General features: G+C 42.8%; 1 protein-coding gene across 2 annotated transcripts in view; it reads right to left on the bottom strand.

Annotated features, from left to right (window-relative positions):
- Positions 1-12182, bottom strand: part of mkln1 (muskelin 1) — a 97121-nt gene that overhangs the window by 13553 nt on the left and 71386 nt on the right. The window contains exons 11-12 of one of the 2 annotated variants that reach the window (XM_033040104.1): positions 10148-10369; positions 3749-3872 (exon numbers count right to left, since the gene is read on the bottom strand). In XM_033040104.1, coding sequence (XP_032895995.1) covers positions 3749-3872; positions 10148-10369 — 346 coding nt within the window. Of the gene's footprint in view, positions 1-3742; positions 3873-10147; positions 10370-12182 lie in introns of both variants that reach the window. The other variant, XM_033040103.1, reaches the window with a different exon arrangement.

Below are 12182 nucleotides of genomic sequence, written 5' to 3' on the forward strand. Positions count from 1 at the left end.
TCACACACATGCTACATGATGAACAGCGCACTCACACTTCTGTCGGAAGATGTTTCAAGCCTGCCTCATGCTTCACTGAATCAGTGCTGGAAGCTGAAAGCAGAGGGGCCAGAGCAGAATTCAGATTTGAAGAGACAGGCATCTGAAAAGGATCCAAGAAACGCAAGGTGTTCCATCAAATCTTCACCGAAAGTGCAGTTGATTATCCCATTGCTGAGAAATCCACATCATAAGACAAATCGGGAAATTATAGGCCAGTGAGCTTTACATCAGGAGTAGGAAAGTTATTAGAGAAGAATCTCATGGATAGGACCTATTAGCATCGGGAAAAGACTTAGATAAACTTGAAATAGACTTAACAGGGACAGTCAGTGTGGTTCAGGAAGGAGGGGGAAGATGAAGGAGATGTGCAGGACTATTTTTTTAAAACATAGTCGTATGCACCTGGAACGTGACGCCGGTGATGTTGGTGGAAGCAGATATGATAGTTGTATTTAAAAAGGTTTTAGAATAAATATGCAGGGAATGGAGGGATATTGATCATGTACAACCAATGAATCACGATGTGCTTTAACAAGTGTCATAGAGTCATACAACACGGAAACAGGCTCTTCGGCCCAACTTGCCCCATCTATACCAGTCCCACCTGCCCATATTTGGTCCATATCCCTTGAAACCTTTCCTATCCATGAACCTGTGAAAATGTATTTTAAATGTTATAGTACTTGCCTAAACTACCTCCTCTGGCAGCTCGTTCCATAGACCCACCCAAATGTAAACAAATCCCACAGAATAGTGATTACGTCTGATGAAGCTCATTATACAGCACTCAGCCAAAACCCAAAGGAAAGACAAAAAAACAAACAGCAGGATGAACTTGATGAGTCAGGCAGCATTTGTGGAAAGAAAGGAATAGACGGCATTTTGGGTCAGGAATCTGCATCGGAATGTCCCTGGCTCGATGCAGGGTCCTGGCCCAAAATGTTGCTGCTTGACCACTCAATCCTCCAGCAATTTGGTTTATGCTCCAGATTCCAGAATCTGCAGTCTCTTATATACACAATATGAAGAAAAGGGTTGATTTTTTTAAACATTGTTGCACAACGGAATTGTGTGCAGGGTGGCATATGGTTTTGTGTGTCACAACAGGGTACTGCACTTCAAAGCAATTCACTGCACGCAAAGTGCTTTGGGACTCAGCTGGGATAAAATTGCTACACAAAATCAGAATCTTTGATTTGAGCAAAAGATTTCGATTTGTGACTCGAGTTATTGTAAACATACAATCTTTGAAAGTGATCTTTGCCAGAAGAACATCTGCCCTGCAAGACGACATCTATTAACTATACCAAAATTGCTACCACTCCTTTCAGTCTGGCTTATTTGTAACTACAATTCCAACAAATAGCTATTAGTTTTAGGCTTATTATTGTCATGTGTACCAAGGTGCAGTGAAAAGCTTTGTTTTACATGCTATCCAAACAGATTAGATAATACTATACATAAATACAATCAAGTCAAACTCAAGTACAATAGGTAGAGCAAAGAGGAAGATGCAGAGTGCAGAATATAGTTCTCAGCATAGCAGCACACCAGTTCCAATGTCCGCAATGTGGTTGAGGTGAATCGGACAGTATCTTAGCGTACGGAAGGACCGTTCCGAAGCCATTTAGCAGAGGGGAAGAAGCTGTCCCCGAGTCTGCTGGTGTGTGCATTCAAGCTTTTGCCCAACAGGATCAGGAAGAAGAAGGGATGATCGGGGCAATACAATTCCTAGAATTAGGAATGTAAATAATATTTTAATTCTTAATGTAGCAGGTTCAAGCACAGCTAAAGTCAGACTTGGAGAAACAAGGAACTGCAGATGCTGGTTTACAAAAAGAAAGACACAAAGTGCGAGAGTAACTCAGCGGGTCAGGCAGCATCTCTGGAGAATGTGGATAGGTGACGTTTCAGATCAGGGCCCTTGGACTTACTTTAATACGTGCAGTTCTTTCCTCCACAGAATAATAAAGGAAGTGTTTTGACAGTTTCAACAATAACCTAACTCGAGTGCTTTATGTCACACCTGGTACATGAACCTATACTTTACACTCCCATTATCAGATCACATCCAGCCTCAAGTTGCCAGATTAGCTAACAAGGTTGAAGTGTTAAAAAAAATGGGATAGATCAAAAGAAATCCAGGAGTCTAACTTATGCTACAATTTCTGAGGAATCTACATTCTGAAAGAAGTGTTAGAAATTGTAAATGTCAGGGCTATAATAGTTGCAGGGGCAATAAAAGTTGTCAAAAGACCATTCCTTGCCTAACCATGTGGCCTTGCTCTATAATCAGCACTCAAGCCTTAAACCAGAACTAGGGGTCACAGTTCAAGGATGAGAGGGAAGTCTTTTAGGACCGAGATGAGAAAGTCATTTTTTACAGAGTGGTGAATCTGTGAAATTCTCTGCCACAGAAGGTAGTTGAGGCCAGTTCATTGGCTATATTTAAGAGGGAGTTAGATGTGGCCCTTGTGGCTAAAGGGATCAGGGGGTATGGAGAGAAGGCAGGGATGGGATACTGAGTTGGATGATCAGCCCTGATCATATCGAATGGCGGTGCAGGCGCGAAGGGCCGAATGGCCTACTCCTGCACCTATTTTCTATGTTTCTATGTTTCTAAACCATAATGAAGACAGGGTAAAAGCAAAATACACAATATTTCTCTCTTCAGTTGAGCTTTTTCCACAATCTCAGTACAAATGAGAATAATAAGCCAATATCAAATTCATCTTTAAAAGTACTTTCACATGAGATAGTTTTAACAATCTCGCTTCCTGGAAAAGTCCAGAAGTACTCCCAGTGCCATATAGTCAGCAATTCATTATTCAAGAGACTGAAGGTTAAAATGACTTTGGTGAACACCATGCTGTTCAAACTAGTATTAAGGCAAAGTTGAGTTCACTGCATGCAATTGCCTCGGCTCTAAAACCTAAAGTTTAATAAAGTTGATCACAACTAGAACAGGAAAGTTGGCGTTGCTGCTTTTCTCTCTGACCTTCTGCATCCTCAATATGACAAAGAAAATCTGATTGAACAGCAATGAGTTCAATCAAAGTAATTGCATTGGCAATTACTGGAGAAAGGATTAGTCTTCCATCTTCTTTCATGGTTGAAGGCCAAACTTCCACATTGTACCAATCATCGGGATCCTGCGACAACCTGGCCCGTGGTTTATTAAATCAGACTGAATTGCATTTCTAGATATCATTGTTACCTCTGAGCCAGATTCAAGACACACTCCAACAATTTGAGCGAGAGTCTCACAATTAAGAAGAACTGCATTGTCAAAGGTGCAAAATTTCCAATGAGCTGTTCAACTGCAATCATCTGAAGAGCAAGTGTAATTCCCATGACATCGTTCAGATGATGTGTGTGTGTGTGTGTGTGTGTGTGTGTGTGTGTGTGTGTGTGTGTGTGTGTGTGTGTGTGTGTGTGTGTGTGTGTGTGTGTGTGTGTGTGTGCGCACGCGTATCCATCAACCCACATTACAAAAACAAATCTGCCATGACGTAACACTTTGTGGGAACTTGAAGTAAATAAATTGGAAGGTGCATTTCTTACAATTGGCTATATTGCAAAAACCTTTGGAATATTGTTAAAGGCAATATATAATAAGTAAGTTCTTCTCTTTCTCAGTTTATTATCATCGGCAACCCACGGTTATATGGCATGTGGGGAATGCAGACCTATGTCTTACCCATACCAGAGTCCTTCTTTGTCCCGTCTGATATTATTTCCATGTGGTCGTGGTCCACATCGTAACTGAAGAAATCATTCAAATACGTTTTTGACCTCTGCCCACCAAAAACATAAAGGCACCGATTTTTCTGAAATAGAAAATTGAATTTTCTTTTATAAAAACAAGATCAATTAGAAAAGGTGCACAGTGTTGAAGTTGAAATTCTCATCTTGGTAACGTTCTTCAATATTCAAAATTCTCAGGCCAAGTTCTAATCACTGTTTGGACGCCCATTTATAGCACAGATCAAAAGACAGATTGATAGGACCCATATGTACACTGAAATTATCTTCTCTTGAAAGAAAATAAAGCTAAAATACTGGAGAATTGTACATCTGCACTTCAAATCTTGCCCTCTCCTAGGGCAATTTTCTGGTACATGCCTGTCAAAATCCCTACCTTTTCCTCGCTGTTTCCTTTCATTTCAAGACATCAAATGGTCTGCTCAAAAAATATATTAAAAGAATTCTCCTAGGGTATGCGCTGAGGCACACCACTGCCTTAAGGTGGCACTAGACTCTCTTTTTAAGTCTTTGGGCTGCTTATATTCTCCGTGGCGAGAAGTCATGAATTCCTGGATTTTAGCTCAGCAAGGCAAATATACATCCAAGTCAGGATTATATGTAGCAGAGCAGTCTGAAGCTGGTGGTGGCCCCTACAACAGCAAGTTCAGCCATTTGCAGCATTAGGTAGCTGATCCTGCCGCCATAACAGATGGACTGAAATGCCGCAGTTCATCACAGGCATCGATTCAGCTGTACACTAGGTGACATGACATGCATCCCACCACATCACTAACCAGAGTTGGTCAAGAGCAGAGGCAGAGTGATTAGGACAAAAGTCATTCACTGGAGAACATGTTTCATAATCTCTCTGACAGTGACGGAGCTGGTTCAAACAGGTTTCTTAGCAGAGATGCCTTCCAACAAGTCAATAAGCAAAGTTAATTATAGAGTCATAGATTTACTCAGCACAGAAACAGGCCCATCGGCCTAACAACCATGCCAACCAAGATATCTATCCGAGCTAGTCCCATTTGCCTGCATTAGGTCAGTATCCCGCCAAACCTCTTCTATCCATGTATCTGTTCAAATGTATTTTAAACATTGTAATTGTACCCTCCTCCACAGCTTCCTCTGGCAGTTTGTTCCATATAACCACCAGAAAAAGCTGACCTTCAGGTTTCTATTATATCTTTCTTTTCTAACCTCTATTCCATGCTCTTCAAATTTAGACTCCCCTATCCTGGGAAAAATATTCTGATCATTCAACTTATTCATGTCCCTCATGGTTTTATAAACCTGTACCTCCACCCTCAACCTCCAAGGCTCGAGGGAAAAAGTCCCAGTTTATCTGGTCTCGCCCCAATAACTCAAACCTCCAGTTCTAGTAACATCCTCATGAAATGTTTCAATACCCTTTGCAGCTGAATGACATCCTCCAACAAGATCATGGGGGACCCCTTCCACCCCAGCAACAGACTGTTCCAGCTGCTACGGTCAGGCAAACGCCTCCGTTGCCATGCTGTGAAAACAGAGCGGATGAGAAGGAGTTTCTTCACAGAGGCCGTTAGGACTGTAAACTCCTATCTTACCAGGGACTAACTTTACTGTACCAATTTACTGTTGTGTGGTGTCTTTTTAAAATTGCTGTTTTTCTTCTTCTTTTTTCTCCCACAAATGTGTAATTACTGATTCTGATCCATACTGTTTTTTTTGTTTTTTTTGCACAATCCGCAAGCATTACCACTTTTCATTTCACTGCACATCTCGTATGCGTATGTGACAAAGAAACTTGACTTGACCCTGTAACTGGGCAACCAGAATCGTTGTCAGTGCTCCAAGTGAGGTTTCACTGACAACTGGTACAGTTGCAATGTGACATCCCAACTCCTGTGCTCAATGCCCTGACCATGAAGGCAAGCATGCCAGTCGCCTTCTTCACCACCTTATCCACCCATGCCGTTACTTTCAGGCAACAAAGTCCCTGCACCTCTAGGCGTCTCTGTTGTACAACGCTGTCCAGAGTCTTACCGTTTACTGTGCAAGTCCTGCCCCGGTTTAACTTACCAAAATGCAACACCTTGCACTTGGCCAAATTAAATTCCATCTGTTATTCCTTGGCCCACCCCTCCAGTTCATCTAGATCCTGTTGTAATTATACCGATAGCACTGAGGATTGGGAAGTTGGACTGGAGTTTATCACGTTAGTTTTGCGATAATAATGTTACCTCTTGAGAGAAAAAAATGTGTAATTACATGTTTTATCCCCTCTGAGATAAAGGGAAATGAACGTGATGAACCAGTTGATTGGGTCAAGGATGCCAAACCGTGACCTCTAACGATGATATCCTACAGCTATGTCAAGCAGCCTCAAAAACCCGTATTCATTCCATAGATTACCCTTGCGCAATAAGGTGCAGTTGCCAATTACCGACATTACGTTACAAATACATTTCCATAACAATAATAATAATAATAATAAATTTTATTTATGGGCGCCTTTCAAGAGTCTCAAGGATACCTTACAAAAATTGAGCATGTAGAGGAAAAACATGTAAGGGGAATGAAATAAATAGTAGAGACATGACTAGTACACAAAGTAAAGACAGAATTCAATACAAAACACAGTATGAGGCAATTAATGCACAGATGAAAAGGGACGGGGACGTGGGGCTAAGGATAGGCAGAGGTGAAGAGATGGGTCTTGAGGCGGGACTGGAAGATGGTGAGGGACACGGAATTGCAGATCAATTGGGGGAGGGAGTTCCAGAGCCTGGGAGCTGCCCTGGAGAAGGCTCTGTCCCCAAAACTGCGGAGGTTGGACTTGTGGATGGAGAGGAGACCGGCTGATGTGGATCTGAGGGACCGTGAGGGTTGGTAGGGGGAGAGGAGGTCAGTGAGATATGGGGGGGCCAGATGGTGGAGGGCTTTGTAGGTGAGGACCAGGATTTTGTAGGTGATCCGGTGGGAGATGGGAAGCCAGTGAAGTTTTTTGAGGACTGGAGTGATGTGATGCCAGGATTTGGTGTGGGTGATGAGTCGGGCGGCTGCGTTCTGGACCAGTTGGAGTCGGTTGATGTAGGTGGAGCTGATGCCAAGGAGAAGTGAGTTGCAATTAGTCCAGTCGGGAGGAGATGAAGGCATGTGAGTCTTTCAGCCGCAGGCGGTGTGAGAGAGGGTCTGAGTTTGGCGATGTTGCGGAGATGAAAGAAGGAGGTTTTAATGGACTTATTATCCATTAAAATCTCCTTCTTTCATCTCCGTAACATCGCCAAACTCAAACCCTCTCTCACACCGCCTGCTGCTGAAAGACTGTTTATTCTCGTTTCTTAGTAACAAATATTCAACCTTCCAGTAAAGCCTTCTGCCACATATGCAAAATTAAAACAAAACTTCTCTGCATCATCACATTCCTGCAAAACCACATATTCTTTGATTTCGTTAAATCTATTATCACTGCCTTGTATACCTTAATTCTTCAAAACCCTCCGTGGTACTGGATGACGGATTTTAGTGCATGCATAAGATATAGTTGGGGAATAATTTTGGCACCAGCTTGGAATTATTTGTGAAGTTACATAATAATTTCCAATGATCTGAAAACAGGATGTCAAAATTCCATTTGAAGATTTCACTAAAATTCACTACATCAGATCTATACATCTCTGTTGGGCACTTCAAATTTGCCAATTTGCCAATTCTCAGTAGTTATTAAATAATTTATTTATATTGCAGCTGGTCTCTGATCTGTGTACAATATTACTATAATGCAAGGTTCATATCAGCTTGCCCCTATTTACATAGGCAATGTTAGAAAATTAAACACGAGTTCCATAGATTTTCAACCAACCTCAACTTTTCTAGCCAAAGGGGGTTTTAACAACTTTGGTAATCATTCGAGTCACAAAACATTTTCCAGAATAGAGTGTTTAAGTAGGAACTGCAGATGCTGGAAAATCGAAGGTACACAAAAAAGCTGGAGAAACTCAGCGGGTGCAGCAGCATCTATGGAGCGAAGGAAAAGGGCACCGTTTCGGGCCGAAACCCTTCTTCAGACTGATCGGGGGTGGGGGAGCGCGGAGAAGAAAGGAAAAAGGAGGAGGAGCTCGAAGGCTGGGGGATGGGAGGAGACAGCAGGAGGGCTGAGGAAGGAGAGGAGACAGCAAGGAGTAACAAAATTGGGAGAATTCAATGTTCATGCCCCCAGGATGCAGACTCCCAAGTAGATCTATATCGGTGAGACCGAGCGGAGGTTGGGCGATCGTTTCGCCGAACACCTCCGCTCAGTCCGCAATAACCAACCTGACCTCCCAGTGGCTCAACACTTCAACTCCCCCTCCCACTCCGTATCCGACATCTCTGTCCTGGGTCTCCTCCATGGCCAGAGCGAGCAACACCAGAAATTGGAGGAACAGCACCTCATATTCTGCTTGGGGAGTCTGCATCCTTCGAGCTCCTCCTCCTTTTTCCTTTCTTCTCCCCGCCACCCCCCCCCCCGATCAGTCTGAAGAAGGGTTTTGACCCGAAACGTTGCCTTTTTCCTTCGCTCCATAGATGCTGCTGCACCCGCTGAGTTTCTCCAGCTTTTTTGTGTACATTCCAGAATACAGTAGTCAGTCTTACCATGTTGTTCAGCTCCACAATATTTCACTTTGAACAGATTGAAGTTCAATTTGTAGTCAGACATGGAGTGTACCACACCGCATGTATTATTTAAAGCTACCATTTCAAATAAGGCAACAATACAATTTCAGGACATTGAATAAACCATATCTTATCTGAAAGCCATTAACCAATGTCCTTCTGCAAAATTATATCCCACAGTAAGGAATTTTAGTTCACTACATTCTATTCTCTAGTGAAGCACATTTTTCTACAAGCATCTATATGCCAGATCATGTGGTTAAGCTTGTGATGAAGACTGGTGCCCCACAGCTGTCCCAGGGAAGTGAAGATGGACACAAAATGCTGGAATAACTCAGCAGGACAGGCAGCATCTCTGGAGAGAAGGAATGGGTGACGTTTCGGGTCGAGACCCTTCTTCAGATCAAGGAAGTGATGTGCTTTTAATGCGACAGGTGAAATGATTGCCTATTTCAGTGAAAATTTAAAACAAACTCGAGTTCAGGAAATACTTTCATTTCTACTTGAACCTCAGCAACAGTCTCACCGTACTGTTTACTGTACTAGATTAAAATTAATATTAAAACTTTTGAAACCATCATTTGTTCTTCAACATTTTTTCCATCTACAATAGCAAAACCACTTCTCATTGCTTCATTCACACAAAGCACTCATTTGTCACTCATCACACATCATTAATCACCAATTACTTATTTTACACACAACTCCTCAATGTGTGATGCCAAAGCAACGACACTACAGCTTTTGCCCTCTCTTTTTATGTCTGGCTGTGGTGGCTTTGACGGTCTGGAGTTGCCTTCCAGAGGGAAGCGCTTCAAAGAATCTGTGGCCAGGATGAGAGGGGTCAGACACGATCTTACCCGCTCACTTCCTGGCCCTTGCAGTGTACAGTTTGTCAATGGGGGGAAGGATGCAGCCAACAACCTTCTCAGCTGATCGGACGACTCGCTGCAGCCTCCGGATATCGTGCTTGGTGGCCGAGTCAAACCAGCCCATGATGGAGAGGTGAGGACAGACTCTACGATGGCAGTAAAGAATTGGACCATCATTGCCTGTGGCAGATTGTGCTTCCTCAGTTGCCGCAGGAAGTACATCCTCTGTTGGGCCTTTTTGACTGTGGAGTTGATGGTGGCCCCCCCCCCCATTTCAGGTCCTTGGGGATGATGGTACCAAGGAACATAAAAAGACTCCACATTTGCATGCGGGATCATAGACTATTCCTGAACTCTTGCTAATCGGTGATGTGCTCGGGTATAGCAATACTCTACTGGTCTGCTTGTAGGAAAATAATTTCACTCTGCTTTTGCACGTCGCACATATGACAATAAAACCACCTTTGAACCACTGAACCACTTCATTTTCAATACTGATAATTATTCCATAGCCTTCTCGTACCTCTCTCACTCAGATTGAGCTACTCTCCCTAGCTCTGTCATGCATCATTTCACATAGATTTTACTTCCATAGCTACATGGATGATACCTGGAAAATAGTTTTCCACTAAAAACAAATGCATTCATGGGGCATCACTGTCAGCGATACTGCTAATTACTTCTGGCAAGATAAAGCTATTGAGAACCAAGTAGTTATTTCAGATATTAAGAGAATGTTTAAATGTAACAGTGCACATACTCAATAACATTCGTCAAGATAATAGCACTCCATACCCCTTGTAATGAAACACTATACAAACTTAACAGAACATTCAAATACTCACTGTATGGAAGAGCATGCAGTGCCCAATCCGAGACTGCACATCTTCAGGTCCAGCATTGCAAGAGTCTTCTCGAAGTAGCTTCCAAGTGTTAGAGAGACAATGATAAGCAAAGAGTCCACTGAACTGTGGTTCGTTAGCTCGAGTGTCATCAACATTTCCATTGCAGGTTAATATCCTTCCACCAAATGTGTAAATCATGTGCTTTTCAGAATCCATACACATCTAAGAGAAATAAATTTATTTTGAAGTTAGCTTTATAGCAATAAAAAAAGATCAAATGGGAATCAAAACAGGGGAAACTGTACATTGTTTTAACCTGCCTATGCAGAAGGAACGCCACAACATCAGTTTAAGATTTTAAGGAGTACAGAAATGAAAATTGCCATTTTGAACTACAGCAACCATACATAGAAACATAGAAAATAGGTGCAGGAGTAGGCCATTCGGCCCTTCGAGCCTGCACCGCCATTCAATATGATCATGGCTGATCATCCAACTCAGTATCCTGTACCTGCCTTCTCTCCATACCCCCTGATCCCTTTAGCCACAAGGGCCACATCTAACTCCCTCTTAAATATAGCCAATGAACTGGCCTCAACTACCTTCTGTGGGAGAGAATTCCAGAGATTCACCACTCTCTGTGTGAAAAAAGTTTTCCTCATCTCGGTCCTAAAAGATTTCCCCTTTATCCTTAAACTGTGACCCCTTGTTCTGGACTTCCCCAACATCGGGAACAATCTTCCTGCATCTAGCCTGTCCAACCCCTTAAGAATTTTGTACGTTTCTATAAGATCCCCCCTCAATCTTCTAAATTCTAGCGAGTACAAACCGAGTCTATCCAGTCTTTCTTCATATGAAAGTCCTGACATCCCAGGAATCAGTCTGGTGAACCTTCTCTGTACTCCCTCTATGGCAAGAATGTCTTTCCTCAGATTAGGAGACCAAAACTGTACGCAATACTCCAGGTGTGGTCTCACCAAGACCCTGTACAACTGCAGTAGAACCTCCCTGCTCCTATACTCAAATCCTTTTGCTATGAATGCTAACATACCATTCGCCTTCTTCACTGCCTGCTGCACCTGCATGCCTACTTTTAATGACTGGTGTACCACGACACCCAGGTCTCGTTGCATCTCCCCCTTTCCTAATCGGCCACCATTCAGATAATAATCTACTTTCCTGTTTTTGCCACCAAAGTGGATAACCTCACATTTATCCACATTATACTGCATCTGCCATGCATTTGCCCACTCACCTAGCCTATCCAAGTCACCTTGCAGCCTCCTAGCATCCTCCTCACAGCTAATACTGCCCCCCAGCTTCGTGTCATCCGCAAACTTGGAGATGTTGCATTCAATTCCCTCGTCCAAATCATTAATATATATCGTAAATAGCTGGGGTCCCAGAACTGAGCCTTGCGGTACCCCACTAGTCACTGCCTGCCATTGTGAAAAGGACCCGTTTACTCCTACTCTTTGCTTCCTGTCTGTCAACCAGTTCTCTATCCACATCAATACTGAACCCCCAATACCGTGTGCTTTAAGTTTGTATACTAATCTCTTATGTGGGACCTTGTCGAAAGCCTTCTGAAAGTCCAGATATAACACATCCACTGGTTCTCCCTTATCCACTCTACTAGTTACATCCTCGAAAAATTCTATAAGATTCGTCAGACATGATTTACCCTTCATAAATCCATGCTGACTTTGTCCAATGATTTCACCACTTTCCAAATGTGCTGCTATCCCATCTTTAATAACTGATTCTAGCAGTTTCCCCACTACCGACGTTAGACTAACTGGTCTGTAATTCCCCGTTTTCTCTCTCCCTCCCTTTTTAAAAAGTGGTGTTACATTAGCTACCCTCCAATCCTCAGGAACTACTACAGAATCTAAAGAGTTTTGAAAAATTATCACTAATGCATCCACTATTTCTGGGGCTACTTCCTTAAGTACTCTGGGATGCAGCCTATCTGGCCCTGGGGATTTATCGGCCTTTAATCCATTCAATTTACCTAACACCACTTCCCGGCTAA

Source organism: Amblyraja radiata, chromosome 21 (assembly GCF_010909765.2).
Source record: "Amblyraja radiata isolate CabotCenter1 chromosome 21, sAmbRad1.1.pri, whole genome shotgun sequence".
Lineage (NCBI taxonomy): Eukaryota > Metazoa > Chordata > Chondrichthyes > Rajiformes > Rajidae > Amblyraja > Amblyraja radiata.